This window comes from Heterodontus francisci, chromosome 10 (assembly GCF_036365525.1).
Source record: "Heterodontus francisci isolate sHetFra1 chromosome 10, sHetFra1.hap1, whole genome shotgun sequence".
Lineage (NCBI taxonomy): Eukaryota > Metazoa > Chordata > Chondrichthyes > Heterodontiformes > Heterodontidae > Heterodontus > Heterodontus francisci.
In genome coordinates, this window is record NC_090380.1 from 23,223,560 (window position 1) to 23,241,426 (window position 17,867).

Genomic DNA, 17,867 nt, shown 5'->3' on the forward strand with positions numbered 1-17,867 from the left:
CTTTCTATAGTGTGGCGACCAGAACTGTACACTACTCCAACTGTGGCCTAACTAGCGTTTTATACAGCTCCATCATAGCCTCCCTGCTCTTACATTCTATGCCTCGGCTAATAAAGGCAAGTATCCCATGTGCCTTCCTAACCACCTTATTTACCTGTGCTGCTGCCTTCAGTGATCTATGGACAAGTACATCAAGGTCCCTCTGACCCTCTGTACTTCCTAGGGTCCTACTATCCATTGTATATTCCCTTTCCTTGTTAGTCCTTCCAAAATGCATCACCTCACACTTCTCAGTATTAAATTCCATTTGCCACTGCTCCACCCATCTTACCAGCCCATTAATATCATCCTGTAATTTAAGGCCTTCCTCCTCAGTATTTACGACACCACCAATTTCCGTGTCATCTGTGAACTTACTGATCATACCTCCTATATTCACGTCTAAATCATTAATGTACTCTACAAACAGCAAGGGTCCCAGCACCAATCCCTGCGGTACATCACTGGTCACAGGCTTCCAATTGCAAAAGCAACTCTCGACCATCACCCTCTGCCTCCTGCCACTGAGCCAATTTTGGATCAAATTTGCCAAATTGCCCTGGATCCCACGGTCTCTTACCTTCTTAACCAATCTCACATGCGGGACCTTATCAAAAGCCTTGCTGAAGTCCATTTAGACTACATCAACTGCTTTACCCTCATTTACACATCTCGTCACCTCCTCGAAAAATTCAATCAAATTTGTTAAACACGATCTCTCCCTGACAAAGCCATGCTGACTATCCTTGATTAATCCCTGAAGATTGATCCTGTCCCTCAGAATTTTTTCCAATAGTTTCCCTCCCACTGATGTTAGACTCATTGGCTTGTAATTACCTGGTTTATCTCTGCTACCCTTCTTGTACCACATTCGCTGTCCTCCAGTCCTCTGATACCTCTCCTGTGGCCAGAGAGAATTTGAAAATTTGTGTCAGAGCCTCTGCTATCTCCTCCCTTGCTTCACATAACAGCCTGGGATACATCTCATCTGGCCTGGGGATTTATCCTCATTTAAGCCTGCTAAAACTGTTAATACCTCCTCCCTCTCAATGCTAATTTGTTCAAGTATATCACAATCCCCCCTTCCTGATCTCCACACCTACATCATCCTTCTCTATAGTGAACACAGATGAAAAGTAACCATTTAAAATTTCACTTCCTGTGGGGCACTTTATCAGGAGCCTTCTGAAAATCCAAGTGTACTACGACCACCGACTCCCCGTTATCAGTTCTGTTAGTAACATCCTCAGAAAACTCCCAATAGTTTGTCAGACATGATTTCCCATTCATAAATCCATGTTGACTATGCCCAATCAGATCATTATTATCCAAGTGTCCATTTATCACCTCCTTTCGACTAGATTCTAGCATTTTCCCTACTACTGATGTAAGGCTGACAGTTCTGTAATTACCTGTTTTCTCTCTCCCTCCCTTCTTAAATAGTGGGGTAACATTTGCTCCAATCCAATCTGCAGGAACCATTCCAGAATTTATAGAATTTTGGAAGATGATCGCCAATGCATCCACTATCTCCATAGCTACCTCTTGCAACACTCTGGGATGTAGAATATCAGGTCCGGGGACTTATCAACCTTCAGCCCCATTAATTTCTCCAATACAACCTTCTTACAAATAGTAATTTCCTTCATTTCCTCATTCTCCCTAATCCCTTGGATCTCTAATTCTGGCAGATTTCTTGTATCTTCCTCAGTGAAGACAGATGCAAAGTAATTATTTAGCTCCTCTGCCATTTCTCTATTCCCCATTATAAATTCTCCTGACTCTGCCTGTAATGGACCCACATTTGTCTTAGCCAAATGTTTCCTTTTTACGTACCTATAGAAGCTTTTATGTTTTTTCCCCTGTTTACATTCATATTCTATTCTCCCTTCCTTGGTCCTCTTTTGCTGTATTCTAAAATCCTCCCAATCCTCAGGTTTACTACTATTTCTGGCAACTTTATACACCTTTTCTTTTAATCTTTTACAATCCTCAACCTCCTTTGTTATCCACGGTTGACTGCCATTTATTTTGGGGTTTTTGTGCCTTGAAGGAATATATAGTTGCTGTAAGCTATGTAATAATTCTTTAAAGACTATCCATTGCCTAGGAACTGTCATACCTTTTAATGTATTTTCTCAATCCATCTCAGCCAATTTGCCCCTCATAATTTCCTTCATAATTTACTTTGATCAAATTTAACACCCCGGCTTCAGATTGAACTACTTTACTTTGAAACATGTAAAATTCTATCATATTGTGGTCACTCATCCCGAAAGGTTCTTTAACAACAAGATTATTAATTAGCCCTTTCTCATTACATAATACGAGATCTAAAATAGCCTGTTCTCTAGCCATTTCCTCAACATACTGCTTTAGAAAACCATCCCTAACACACTTCAGAAACACGTCCTCCACAACATTACTGTTCATTAGGTTTACCCAGTCTATATGCAGATTGAAGTCACCCATGATTACTGTATTACCCATGCTGCATGCTTCTCTAATCTGATTAATACCATGCCCTACACTACCTAGTAGCAGCTAAATTTGCAGATGACCCAAAGATAGGTAAGAAAGTATGTTGTGAAGAGGACATAAGGAGGTTGCAGACCAATATAGATATGTTGAGTGGTTGGCAACAATCTGGTAGATGGAGTATAATGTGGGAAAATGTGAAGTTCAGCTTGGCAGGAAGAATAAAAAAGCAGAGTGTTACTTAAACGGAGAACAACTACAGAATTCCGAGGTGCAGAGAGATCTAGGTGTTCTAGTGCATGAGTCCCAAAAAGTTAGTATGCAGCTACAGATAGTCATAAAGAAGACTCATAGAATCCTAACCTTTATTACGAGAGGAATTGAAAATAATAATAATGTTATGCGTCAGTTATACAGGGCATTGGTGAGACTACATCGTGAATACTGTGTGCAGTTTTGGTCTCCTTATTTAAGGAAGGATGTAAATGTGTTGGGAGCGGTTCAGAGGTGGTTTATGAGATTGATACCTGGAAATAGAGGGTTTGTCTTGTGAGGAAAGGCTGGACAGACTGGGCTTATTTTCACTGGAGTTTAGAAGAGTGAGGGGAAACTTGATTGGAGTTTATAAGATCCTGAACGGTCTTGACAAGGTGGATGTGGAAAGTGCACATTCAGGAGAGCTTTGTGAGCCAGCATGTAGAGACTCCTACAAGAGGAGGAGCGGTACTGGACTTAATCCTTGGGAATGAAGCCGGACAAGTGGTAGAAGTGTCAGTGGGGGAGCATTTCGGGGATAGTGACCATAACTCTAAGATTTAAGGTTGTTATGGAAAAGGGCATAGAGGGTCCGGAAATAAGAGTACTGAATTGGGGGAAGGCGTCTGGCCAAAGTGAACTGGGAGCAGCTTCTTATAGGAAAATCTACATCAGACCAGTGGGAGTCATTTAGAAGGGAAATTGTGAAGATTCAGGTGCAGCATGTTCCTGTAAAGGTGAAGAGTAGGACCAACAGGTCAAGGGAACCCTGGATGTCAAGGGATATAGAGGATTGGATAAGGAAAAAAAAGGAGGCGTGTGGCAGATTCAGAGCGCTGAAAATAGCGGAGGCACTAGAGAAGTATAGGAAGTGTAGGGGGGTACTTTAAAAAGTAATTAGGAGAGCGAAGAGGGGGCATGAAAAATCACTGGCAAACAAGATAAAGGAAAGTCCTAAGGTGTTTTATAAGTATGTTAGGGGCAAGAGGAAAACCAAGGAAAAAGTGGGGCCCATTAGGGATCAGAGAGGCAATCTGTGCGTGGAGCCGGAGGACATAGGTGAGGCTTTGAATGATTACTTTTCATCTGTGTTCACTATGGAGAAGGATGATGTCAGTGTGGAGATCAGGAAGGGGGGGTTGTGATATACTTGAACAAATTAACATTGAAAAGGAGGAAGTATTAGCTGTATTAGCAGGCTTAAAAGTGGATAAATCCCCAGGCCAGATGAGATGTATCCCAGGCTGTTATGTGAGGCAGGGGCTCTGACACAAATTTTCAGATCCTCTCTGGCCACAGGAGAGGTAGCAGAGGACTGGAGGACAGTGAATGTGGTACCATTATTCAAGAAGGGTAGCAGGGATAAACCAGGTAATTACAGGCCGGTGAGTCTAACATCAGTGGTAGGGAAATTATTGGAAAAAATTCTGAGACAGGATTAATCAGGGATAGTCAGCATGGCTTTGTCAGGAGAAGATCGTGCCTAACTAATTTGATTGACTTTTTCGAGGAGGTGACTAGATGTGTCGATGAGGGTAAAGCAGTTGATGCAGTCCACTTGGACAGGAGTAAGGCTTTTGATTATGTCCCGCAATGGGAAATTGGTTAAGAAAGTAAAGGCCCATGGGATCCAGGGTAATTTGGCAAATTGGATTCAAAATTGGCTTAGTGGCAGGAGGCAGAGGGTGAAGGTCGAGGTAAAAACAAGAAATGCTGGAACCACTCAGCAGGTCTGGCAGCATCTGTGAAAAGAGAAGCAGAGTTAACGTTTCGGGTCAGTGACCCTTCTTCGGAACTGACAAATATTAGAAAAGTCACAGGTTATAAGCAAGTGAGGTGGGGGTGGGGCAAGAGATAACAAAGGAGGTCTAGATTGGACCAGGCCACATAGCTGACCAAAAGGTCACGGAGCAAAGGCAAACAATATGTTAATGGTGTGTTGAAAGACAAAGCATTAGTACAGATTAGGTGTTAATGCACTGAATATTGAACAGCAGCAAGTGCAAACCTGAAAAAAAACCAGTGGGTAAGCAAACTGAACAAACTAAGATGAAATGAAATAAATGCAAAAAAAAGATTGTAAAAAATGTAAAAAAAGAATGTAAAAAAAAAAAGAAGAAAAAATAACTAAAAATGAAAGTGAAATGGGGGGCTGTCATGCTCTGAAATTATTGAACTCAATGTTCAGTCCGGCAGGCTGTAGTGTGCCTAATCGGTAGATGAGATGCTGTTCCTCGAACTTGCGTTGATGTTCGCTGGAACACTGCAGCAATCCCAGGACAGAGATGTGAGCATGAGAGCAGGGGGGAGTGTTGAAATGGCAAGCAACCGGAAGCTCAGGGTCCTGCTTGCGGACTGAGCGGAGATGTTCCGCAAAGCGGTCACCCAGTCTGCGCTTGGTCTCCCCAATGTAGAGGAGACCACACTGTGAGCAGCGAATACAGTATACTACATTGAAAGAAGTACAAGTAAATCGCTGCTTCACCTGAAAGGAGTGTTTGGGGCCTGGGATAGTGAGGAGAGAGGAGGTAAATGGGCAGGTATTACACCTCCTGCAATTGCAGGGGAAGGTGCCATGGGACGGGGACGAGGTGGTGGGGGAAATGAAGGAGTGGACCAGTGTGTCGCGGAGGGAACGATCCCTTCGGAATGCTGACAGGGGAAGGGAGGGGAAGATGCGACTGGTACTGGCATCACGCTGGAGGTGGCGGAAATGGTGGAGGATGATCCTTTGGATATGGAGGCTGATGGGGTGGAAAGTGAGGACAAGGGGAACCCTGCCACGGTTCTGAGAGGGAGGGGAAGGGGTGAGGGTAGAGGTGCGGGGAATGGGCCGGTCACGGTTGAGGGCCCTGTCAACCACAGTGGGGGGAAATCCTCAGTTGAGCAAAAAGGAGGACATATCAGAAGCACCGTCATGGAAGGTAGCATCATCAGAGCAGATGCGTCGAAGACGGAGAAACTGGGAGAATGGAATGGAGTCCTTACAGGAGGTAGGGTGTGAAGAAGTGTAGTCGAGGTAGCTGTGGGAGTCGGTGGGCTTATAATGGATATTAGTAGACAACCTATCCCCAGAGATGGAGACAGAGAAGTCGAGGAAGGGAAGGGAAGTGTCAGAGATGGACCATGTAAAGGTGAGAGAAGGGTGGAAATTGGAAGCAAAGTTGATAAAGTTTTCCAGTTTGGGGCGGGAGCAGGAAACGGCACCGCTACAGTCATCAATGTACCGGAAAAAGAGTTGGGGGAGGGGGGCCTGAGTAGGACTGGAACAAAGAATGCTCAACATATCCCACAAAAAGACAGGTATAACTAGGACCCATGCGGGTCCCCATAGCGACACCTTTTACTTGAAGGAAGTGCGTGGAGTTGAAGGAGAAGTTGTTCAATGTGAGAACAAGTTCAGCCAGGCGGAGGAGGGTGGTGGTGGATGGGGACTGGTTGGGCCTCTGTTCCAGGAAGAAGAGGAGAGCCCTCAAACCATCCTGGTGGGGGATGGAGGTGTAGAGCGATTGGACGTCCATAGTGAAGAGGAGGCGGTTGGGACCAGGAAACTGGAAATTGTCGAAATGACGTAGGGCGTCAGAAGAGTCACGGATGTAGGTGGGAAGAGACTGGACCAGCGGAGAAAAGATGGAGTCTCGATAGGAAGAAGTAAGTTCAGTTGGGCAGGAGCAGGCTGACACAATGGGTCTGCCGGGACAGTCCCGTTTGTGGATTTTGGGAAGAAGGTAGAAGCGGGCTGTCCGGGGTTGCGGGACCATGAGGTTGGAAGCTGTAGGGGGAAGATCTCCAGAGGAGATGAGGTCAGTGACAGTCCTTTGGACGGTGTCTTGATGTTCGGTGGTGGGGTCATGGTCCAGAGGGAGGTAGGAAGAAGTGTCCGTGAGTTGGCATTGAGCTTCGGCAAGGTAGAGGTCGGTACGCCATACAACAACAGCACCACCCTTGTTTGCAGGTTTGATGACCATGTCGGGGTTAGACCTGAGAGAACGGAGTGCCTCAAGTTCAGAGGGGGACAGATTAGAGTGAGTGAGGGGGGCAGAGAAATTGAGATGAGGTGAAGGTCGAGGGTTGTTTTTGTGTGAGTGGAAGCCTGTAACCAGTGGTGTACCGCAGGGATCAGTGCTGGGACCCTTACTGTTTGTCGTATACATTAATGATTTAGACGTGAATATAGGAGGTATGATCAGTAAGTTTGCAGACGACACGAAAATTGGTGGTGTTGTAAATAGTGAGGAGGAAAGCCTGGGATTATAGGACGATATAGATGGGCTGGTAAGCTGGGTGGAGCAGTGACAAATGGATTTAATCCTGAGAAGTGTGAGGTGATGCACTTTGGGAGGTCTAACAAGGTGGAATATAAAATGGATGGTAGGACCCTAAGAAGTACAGAGGGACCTTGGTGTACTTGTCCATAGATCACTGAAGGCAGCAGCACAGGTAGATAAGGTGGTTAGGAAGGCATATGGGATACTTGCCTTTATTAGCCCAGGCATAGAATATAAGAGCAGGGAGGTTATGATGGAGCTGTATAAAATGCTAGTTAGGCCACAGTCGGAGTACTGTGTACAGTTCTGGTCGCCACACTATAGGAAGGATGTGATTGCACAGGAGAGGGTGCAGAGGAGATTCACCAGGATGTTGCCTGGGCTGGAGCATTTCAGTTATGAAGACAGACTAGATAGGCTGGGGTTGTTTTCCTTGGAGCGGAGAAGGCTGAGGGGGGACCTGATTGAGGTATACAAAATTATGTGGGGCATTGATAGGAAGAAACTTTTTCCCTTAGAGAGGTCAATAACTAGGGAGTATGGATTGAAGGTGAGGGGCAAGAGGTTTAGAGGGGAGTTGAGGAGGAATTTTTTCACCCAGAGGGTGGTTGGAATCTGGAACACACTGCCTGAATGGGTAGTAGAGGCAGGAACACTTGACATTCAAGAAATATTTAGATGAGCACTTGAAACGCCATAACCTTCAAGGCTAAGGGCCAAGTGCGGTGAAATGGGATTAGTTACGACGGGTGCTTGATGGTTGGCGCGTCTTGCTGAAGGGCCTGTTTCTGTGCTGTAAAACTCTAAGACTATGACTCTTGTGGGTGAGTCCAGAACTAGGGGACACTGTTTCAAAATTAGGGGTCGCCCGTTTAGGACAGAGAGGAGGAGAAATTATTTCTCTGAGGGTTGTGCGACTTTGGAACTCTCTGCCTCAGAAGGTGGTGGAGGCGGGGTCATTGAATATTTTTAAGGAGGAGGTAGATAAATACTTGTTAGGCAAGGGAATCGAAGGCTATTGGGGTGTAGATGGAAGTGTGAAATCCGATACACAAACAGATCAGCCATGATCTTTTTGAATGGCAGAGCAGGCTCGAGGGGCCGAATGGCCTACTTCTGCTCCTAATTTGCATGTTCATAAGAATGTATGTACCATGACTGTTTGATGGCCTATAAACAACTCCTACCAATGTTTGCTGCCCCTTGCTGTTTCTTAGCTCCACCCAAACGGATTCCACATTTTGTTCTTCCGATCTGAGATCCTCCCTTACTAATGTACTGATCCCATCCCTTATTATTAGTGCAACCATCTCCTTTTCCTTTTTGCCTGTCCTTCCTAAATGTCAAATATCGTTGAATGTTCAGTTTGCAGTCTTGGTCACCCTGTAGCCATGTTTCCGTAATGGCAATTAGATCAAATCCATTTACCTCTATTTGTTTCTTTAAATCATCAACCTTGTTGCGAATGCTGCGTGCATTCAGCTAGTGTGCCCTTAACCTTGTCTTTTTGACATCATCCTGCATTCTAAGCCTAGTTGATACTCGCCTTTGTTTCGCCTGCCTTCTAATTTCATTGGCTACTTTTCTACTTTCCTACAATTTGAACTACCCCTCAGGTTCCCATCCCCCTGACAAGCTGGTTTAAACCCTCCCCAACAGCACTAGGAAATCTCCCTGCGAGGATATTAGTCCCGGTCCTGTTAAGGTGTAGCCCATCCAGCTTGTACAGGTCCCACCTGCCCCAGAACTGGGCCCAATGCCTCAGAAATCTGATGTCCTCTCTCCACCAATTCTCCAGCCATGTGTTCAATTGATCTTTCCTCCTATTCCTATGCTCACTAGCACGTGGCACTGGGAGTAATTCTGAGATTACTGCTCTTGAGGTCTTGCTTTTTAATTTCCTTCCTAACTCCCTAAAATCTGCTTAGGATCTCATCCCTCTTCCTACCTATGTCATTGGTACCAGTGTGTACCACAACCTCTGGCTGTTCACCAGAAGGTTGTCGTGCAGCCGCTCCATGACATCCTTGACCCTGGCACTCGGGAGGCAACACACCATCCGGGTGTCACGTTTACTGCTGCAGAAACACTGATGCATTGGGAGGTAGATAGTGTGGCCCTCTAACCTTGTCAGAGGCTGCATTGAAGTTGAGGACAAATAATGTGTTCTCCAACCTTATTGGAGAGATTCAACAGTGTTGTGGGAGGATTGGATGTAGATTTGTGGGGGAGCGCACGCTCAGTGACTTTTTCAAAGGAGTTGTTAACAAGGCCAAGAATGGCCAGGGGTGAATTCTTTTGAGGAGTGATAGATGATGACAGTTATGAGAAAAAAACAGGGACAGTGAATGAGGAAAAGGATAATGTTAGCCAAAATTGGGGGTGGGGGGGAGGGGTTGCTAGGAAGCAAAGTTGTGTGGTCAGCAGTTTTGGGGATTTAGTATTCAAAAGTGAGGAAGTTGTGATTCAGTTGTACAGAGAGCGCCTTAATCGGGTCCTATCTGGCGAGCTGCATTCAGTTTTGGGCACTGAAGCTCAGAGAAGATGTATTGGCCTTGGCTGTGGTACAGCACAGATTCACCAGAATAATGCCAGGGCTTAAAGGATTACAATTATCAGCTCAAATGTTCCTGTCCACTGCCAATCCCAGTTCCTTGGAGCTGAAGTGTCTGACCCTTGACTGTTTATTCCCTTCGCATCTGGGCTTTGTTTGCAACTAGGAGGATTTAATTTTAAAAGGTGAAGACTCTAGACTGTATTTGGCACAGTTTCTGACTTATTCAGCAAGAAAAAAGTGTTGACTTGGTGAAGGCTGAGTAATTAAGGAAGAAGTCAGTAAATTGGAAGAACGTGATAATACAAAATGGTTAATTATACAAAATAAAGGGAACTTTGTTCTTAACAAGTTATATCCCTTTTAAGTGTTAATATTAAAAACCACAATTGGAAAGAAATGCAGCCTGCCAGCAGGCTGCTCATAAAATAATCGCACTAAGGAACAATTGAATCTCATTTACCTGCATTTACAGCATATCACCAACAGAGGCTGCTAAAGTCCACAGTTCTTTCCCCTGCTGAACCCAGTAGTTAGTCTGTCGTCATAAGGAAAGAATGCGCTTGCATTTATTTATTTATTTAGAGATACAGCACTGAAACAGGCCCTTCGGCCCACCAAGTCTGTGCCGACCAACAACCACCCATTTATACTCACTCCATACAGCACTGAAACAGGCCCTTCGGCCCACCAAGTCTGTGCCGACCAACAACCACCCATTTATACTAACCCTACAGTAATCCCATATTCCCTACCACCTACCTACACTAGGGGCAATTTACAATGGCCAATTTACCTATCAACCTGCAAGTCTTTGGCTGTGGGAGGAAACCGGAGCACCCGGCGAAAACCCATGTGTGCTACCTTTCACGGCCTCAGGTTGTTTCAGCCATTGAATTACTTTTAAAGTGTAATCAGTGTTGAGGTAGAGAATCGTCTCAGTCAATTTGCACACAGCACGGTCCCATAAACAACATTGGGATGAATTATAAAATCATGGAAATTTACAGCACGGAAGGAGGCCATTCAGCCCATTGTGTCTGCGCCGGCTGACAAGTAGCCATCTAGTCTAATCTCACTTTACTGCTCTTGGTCCATAGCTTTATATGTTACGACACTTCAAGTGCATATTCAAGTCCTTTTTAAATGTTGAAGGTTTCTGCCTCTACCACTGTTTCAGGCAGTGTCCAGATCCCCACCACCCTCTGGGCGAAAAAAAATCCTTTCGATTCCCCTCTAAGCCTCCTATCTCACCCTAAGTCTATGCCCCTTGGTTATTATACCCTCAGCCAATGGAAATAGGGCCTTCCTATCCATTCTATCCAGACCCTTCATAATTTTATGCACTTCAATTCAGTTTCCCCTCAGCCTCCTCTGTTCCAAAGAGAACCACCTGAGCCTATCTAATTTTATCTCGTAACTAAAATTCTCCAGTCCTGGCAACGATTTTGTAAATCTCCTCTGTATCCTCTCTAGTGCATCTTGCCTATAGTGCGATGACCTGAACTGCATGCAGTACTCCACCTATGGCCTCACCAGTATTTTGTACAGTTCCAGCATAATCTCCCAATTTTTATATTCTCTGCCTTGGCTAATAAGGACGAGTATCCTGTTTGCCTTCTTGACCACTTTATCTACCTGTGTAGCCACCTTCAGGGAACTGTGGACATATACTCCAAGGTCCCTCTGTTCCTCTACATTTCTCAGCATCCTACCATTTATTATGTATTCCCTTGCCTTGTAGCCTTCTCCAAATGCATTACCTCACACTTCTCTAGATTGAACTTTATATATCACTGTTCTGTCCACCTGGCTAGTCCATTAATATCTTCCTGCTGTCTACAGCTTTCTTCTTCATTATCAACCACACAGCCTATGACAACGTAATCTGCTTTCAGTAATGTTGGCTGAGGGATAAGCATTAGCTAGGACACTGGGAGAATTTGCCTGCTCCTTTGGTATAGTGCCAGGGGATCTTTTGTGTTCATTTGAACAAGCAGACACGGCCTCGGTTTAACTTCTCATCTGAAAGATGGCATCTCCAACAGTGCAGCACTCCCTCAGTAGTACTACACTGGAGTGTTAACCTAGAATTTGTGCTCAAGTCTCTGGTGTTGGGTTTGAACCCACAACCTTCTGACTTCGAGGTGGTAGTGATGCAAGTTATGCTGATTGCCACAAATGACCAGTTGATGTGAGTTTGTAATCGTTTTCCTGCAGCTTGTAACTTTGACTCTTTTTCTCACCACCCTAAATCACTTGTGTTACCCATAATGAGCGCACTTCAAGAATGTTATTCCTTAGATGTTCCATGTTGAGAGGCTATCTCCTGAATAACCTTTTATGTGGTCCTGCAGGTCACTTTCATGGGGTTTTCCAGTTCAACTGAAGATGCAGATTCTGTTGAGAATCAGGTAATGTCACTTTATAGTGTGAAGAAACAAGAACTTGCATGCACGGTAAGCAGCACCTAAACACGCATGTTGTCTTAGGTCCCTTCAACAAGCTGGACTTTCTTTGCTGTTTGTTTCCTGATAACGTACTTATATAGGCAATGTGCATCATTGTCATTTCACTATTGTGCAGTTCCTAACTTGTCAATCTACATTTGGTTTATTTTGCCTTAAACAGCTGGCACACAGAAATATGTTTCGAATAGCTTGCAGAAATTAGAATAAATTAGAATATTAATAGATGAGAAATTTCAAACTTCAGGGTATATTTAAAATTGAAAAAAAAGACAGAACAGTACATAGAGTACATACAATTATAGCCAGTAATACTTTAAGTAAAATTAACTTTGGAGTTTTGTTGGGGCATTCTAACACTATCCGTGTGTGTTTTATTGCCTCCTTGTTTGCGTTTGGCAACACTGAACTAATAATTCAATTAATGCTATTCTGTGGTAACCATTTACGCTTCCACGCGACCCATCTTTTGCTTTTTTACTTGTCCCATTGCCACCTCCTTTTGCCTTGCACTTTCTTCTTTTGGGCCTCCTTATCTCGAGAGACAATGGATACGCGCCTGGAGGTGGTCAGTGGTTTGTGAAGCAGCGCCTGGAGTGGCTATAAAGGCCAATTCTGGAGTGACAGGCTCTTCCACAGGTGCTGCAGAGAAATTTGTTTGTTGGGGCTGTTGCACAGTTGGCTCTCCCCTTGCGCCTCTGTCTTTTTTCCTGCCAACTACTAAGTCTCTTCGACTCGCCACAATTTAGCCCTGTCTTTATGGCTGCCCGCCAGCTCTGGCGAATGCTGGCAACTGACTCCCACGACTTGTGATCAATGTCACACGATTTCATGTCGCGTTTGCAGACGTCTTTATAACGGAGACATGGACGGCCGGTGGGTCTGATACCAGTGGCGAGCTCGCTGTACAATGTGTCTTTGGGGATCCTGCCATCTTCCATGCGGCTCACATGGCCAAGCCATCTCAAGCGCCGCTGACTCAGTAGTGTGTATAAGCTGGGGATGTTGGCCGCTTCAAGGACTTCTGTGTTGGAGATATAGTCCTGCCACCTGATGCCAAGTATTCTCCGAAGGCAGCGAAGATGGAATGAATTGAGACGTCGCTCTTGGCTGGCATACGTTGTCCAGGCCTCGCTGCCGTAGAGCAAGGTACTGAGGACACAGGCCTGATACACTCGGACTTTTGTGTTCCGTGTCAGTGCGCCATTTTCCCACACTCTCTTGGCCAGTCTGGACATAGCAGTGGAAGCCTTACCCATGCGCTTGTTGATTTCTGCATCTAGAGACAGGTTACTGGTGATAGTTGAGCCTAGGTAGGTGAACTCTTGAACCACTTCCAGAGCGTGGTCGCAAATATTGATGGATGGAGCATTTCTGACATCCTGCCCCATGATGTTCGTTTTCTTGAGGCTGATGGTTAGGCCAAATTCATTGCAGGCAGACGCAAACCTGTCGATGAGACTCTGCAGGCATTCTTCAGTGTGAGATGTTAAAGCAGCATCGTCAGCAAAGAGGAGTTCTCTGATGAGGACTTTCCGTACTTTGGACTTCGCTCTTAGACGGGCAAGGTTGAACAACCTGCCCCCTGATCTTGTGTGGAGGAAAATTCCTTCTTCAGAGGATTTGAACGCATGTGAAAGCAGCAGGGAGAAGAAAATCCCAAAAAGTGTGGGTGCGAGAACACAGCCCTGTTTCACACCACTCAGGATAGGAAAGGGCTCTGATGAGGAGCCACCATGTTGAATTGTGCCTTTCATATTGTCATGGAATGAGGTGATGATACTTAGTAGCTTTGGTGGACATCCGATCTTTTCTAGTAGTCTGAAGAGACCACGTCTGCTGACGAGGTCAAAGGCTTTGGTGAGATCAATGAAAGCAATGTAGAGGGGCATCTGTTGTTCACGGCATTTCTCCTGTATCTGACGAAGTATTTCTCCTGTATTGCCTTGCACTATTATCTCTTTTATCATTTACACTCTCCCACCTTCCACCCTTCCCTTTTGCTCTGTCCCCATCCCCCTCCTATTCCCTGTCTTGTACTTCCTTAAAAGCTGTTCATACCCTGACCTATCAGCAAAACTGAAGATGTTATTGACCTGAAACGTTAACTTTGCTTCTCTCTTCACAGATGCTGCCAGACCTGCTGAGTATTTCCAGAACTTTGTTTTTATTTCAGATTTCTGGTATCTGCAGTATTTTGCTTTTGTGTTTTCATTATACGTTGAAGAAGGAGCAATGTCTGGCTGCTTGTTGGTTAAACTAGAAATAACAACGGAGATTGTTGTAAATAAAAATGACAGTGGAGCATCCTTTAAAGGAACAGGCCTGTACAAAAAGCAAGGAACTGCAGATCAGAATCGAAAGTGGATAACGCTGCTAACACTCAGCATATGGGCATCTTTGAGAGAACAAATGCGTTAACCACCTGAAACACTAACTTATCTCTCTCGACTTGCTGTGAGCAGTACAACTGACCTCGATACATTTCCAGGCTCTGTTGGGTGGTGGTGCATCTCTGGGCAAACAACAGAATAGTTGTCTGCTAAATTAGCAAACAGACTGGGGGTAACTCTCAGTCATAGGAACATTAAAAAGCAAAGAAGGACTTGCATTTATGTAGTGCCTTGCATGACCTCAGGACATCCCAAAGCACTTTCCAGCCAATTAAATACTTGTTGAAGTGTAGTCACTGTTGTAATTTAGGAGGCCATTGAGCCCCTCAAGCTTACTTTGCATTCTGTTAATTCATGGCTGATATGCACCTCAGCTGCATTTTACCCATCTGAGCTTCAAATCCCTTGATACTTGTACCTAAACAAAAGCTGTTGCTCTCAGTCTGGAAAGCTCCAATTGTCCCAGCATCCACAGCTTTTTGGGGCATTATGTTCCAGATTTCTGCTACTCTTTGTGTGGAAAAGTGTTCTGTCCAGACATGAAACAACATAACTTGCCCACTGTCCCTGAACCACTGGATAATACTCTCAGTGCAACATCTATCGAGAGCAATCAATATCCTCAACTAATTAAAAGCAAAATACTGCGGATGCTGGAAATCTGAAACAAAAACAAGAAATGCTGGATTCACTCAGCAGGTCTGGCAGCATCTGTGGAAAGAGAAGCAGAGTTAACGTTTCGGGTCAGTGACCCTTCTTCGGAACTCCTGAGTTCCGAAGAAGGGTCACTGACCCGAAACGTTAACTCTGCTTCTCTTTCCACAGATGCTGCCAGACCTGCTGAGTGAATCCAGCATTTCTTGTTTTTGTCCTCAACTAATTAGGTGTGTGCGATCCATATTGAGGCAGTTCCAACCTTTTCTGGACCTGGGTTAGGTGGTGATCAAGCCGCTGGCATGACTGGAAGATCCCCAACTTGCTGTCTACTTGAGGGGCATGAGCGGGTCAATCCAGGTGATCTATCCTCCTCCTGGAAGCCAGTGTGTGGTTTCTTTTATCTTTGTTGTTGCAGAAAATTCCAGTAGGAGGAGGGAAGTTGATTCCGATAATAACAAGTGGCAGATGTAATTTAATGCAGAGAAGTATGAAGTGGTTCATTTTGGTAGGAAGAACGAGGAGAGGAAATATAAAATAAAGGGTTCAGTTCTAAAGGGGGTGCAGGAGCAGAGCAACGTGGGGTATATGTGCACTGAAGGTTGCAGGGCAGGTTGAGAAAGTGATTAATAAAGCATACCGGATCCAGGGCTTTATAAATAGGGGCATAGAGTGCAAAACCAAGGAAGTTATGGTAAACCTGTATAAAAACTGATTTGGCTTCAACTAGTGTATTGTGTCCAGTTCTGGGCATCCCACTTTCGGAAGGATGTGAAGGCATTGGAGAGGATGCAGAAAAGATTCATGAGAATGGTTTCAGGGATGAGGAACTTAAGTTACATGGATAGATTGGAGAGGTTGGGTCTGTTCTCCTTGGAGAATAGCAGATTAAGTGGAGATTTGATAGAGATGTTCAAAGTCATGAGGGGCCTGGACAGAGTAGATATACAGTATTTAGTAACGTGTTCCTGTTGGCGGAAGGATGGAGAACCAGAGGAGACCGATTTTAAGGCGATTGGCAAAAGAAGCAATGGTGACATGAGGAAAAACTCTTTTTACACAGTGAGCGTTTAGGATCTGGAATGCACTGCCTGAGAGTGTGGTGGAGGCAGGTTCAGTGAATGTTTAGGATCTGGAATGCACACTGCCTGAGAGTGTGGTGGAGGCAGGTTCAGTGAATGTTTAGGATCTGGAATGCACTGCCTGAGAGTGTGGTGGAGGCAGGTTCAGTGAGCGTTTAGGATCTGGAATGCACTGCCTGAGAGTGTGGTGGAGGCAGGTTCAGTGAGTGTTTAGGATCTGGAATGCACTGCCTGAGAGTGTGGTGGAGGCAGGTTCAGTGAGTGTTTAGGATCTGGAATGCACACTGCCTGAGAGTGTGGTGGAGGCAGGTTCAGTGAGTGTTTAGGATCTGGAATGCACACTGCCTGAGAGTGTGGTGGAGGCAGGTTCAGTGAGTGTTTAGGATCTGCAATGCACTGCCTGAGAGTGTGGTGGAGGCAGGTTCAGTGAGTGTTTAGGATCTGGAATGCACTGCCTGAGAGTGTGGTGGAGGCAGGTTCAGTGAGTGTTTAGGATCTGGAATGCACTGCCTGAGAGTGTGGTGGAGGCAGGTTCAGTGAGTGTTTAGGATCTGGAATGCACTGCCTGAGAGTGTGGTGGAGGCAGGTTCAGTGAGTGTTTAGGATCTGGAATGCACTGCCTGAGAGTGTGGTGGAGGCAGGTTCAGTGAGTGTTTAGGATCTGGAATGCACTGCCTGAGAGTGTGGTGGAGGCAGGTTCAGTGAGTGTTTAGGATCTGGAATGCACTGCCTGAGAGTGTGGTGGAGGCAGGTTCAGTGAATGTTTAGGATCTGGAATGCACACTGCCTGAGAGTGTGGTGGAGGCAGGTTCAGTGAGCGTTTAGGATCTGGAATGCACACTGCCTGAGAGTGTGGTGGAGGCAGAGTCAATCAGGTCTTCAAAAAGAGAATTGGATAATTGATGAAGAGAGAAAATTTGCAGGGAAAAGGCAGAGGAGTGGGACGAGCTGAGATGCTTTTGCAGAAAGCCGGCACGGACATGACGGGCCGAATGGCCTCATTATGTGCTGTCGTGATTCAATGATTTATGTCACACTAGTTTCAAACTTGGCTCTTAAACATTATGCTGTCGAACAGTGCTTGCCACCTACAGGAAAGACCTCTTTAACGGTTAATTTGGATCCAGCTAACTTCTGATTGATGGCCAATTAGAGTTAGTTTAATTCCTATCACTAGTGTTAGTACTGTGAATTCGGCTGGTGTTCAGAGGTATATGGAAGATGCTGCATTGGTATCAGCTGTGGCTGAGTGGTCACACTCTCACCTCTGAATCAGCAGTTTCCAGGTTCAAGTCTCACTCCAGGACTCGAGCACAAAAATCTAGGCTGACACCTCATACAGAGGGAATGCTGCACTGCCGGAGGTGCCGTCTTTTGGATGAAATATTAAACTGAGACCCTGTATGCTCTTTCAAGTGGACGTAAAAGATTCCATGCCGCTGTTTCGAAGAAGAGCAGAGGAGCTATTCCTGGTCTCCTGGCCAATATTTATCCCTCAATCTACATCACAAAGACAGATTATCTTGTCATTATCACATTGCTGTTTGCAAATTGGTTGCCGAGTTTCCTACATTACAAGAGTGACTACGTTTATAAAAAAAAAGTACTTCATTGGCAGTAAAGTGCTTTGAGATGTCCGGTGGTTGTGAAAGGCGCTATATAAATGCAAGTATTTT

At 45.1% G+C, this 17,867-nt stretch overlaps 1 protein-coding gene across 18 annotated transcripts in view; it reads left to right on the plus strand.

Annotated features, from left to right (window-relative positions):
• akap11 (A kinase (PRKA) anchor protein 11) overlaps positions 1–17,867 on the plus strand; it is a 124,102-nt gene that overhangs the window by 41,040 nt on the left and 65,195 nt on the right. For 16 of the 18 annotated variants that reach the window (XM_068040267.1, XM_068040250.1, XM_068040263.1 and 13 more), the window contains one exon: positions 11,952–12,053. In XM_068040267.1, coding sequence (XP_067896368.1) covers positions 11,952–12,053 — 102 coding nt within the window. The remainder of the gene's footprint in view (positions 1–11,951; positions 12,054–17,867) is intronic. The other 2 variants (XM_068040261.1, XM_068040264.1) reach the window with 1 other exon arrangement.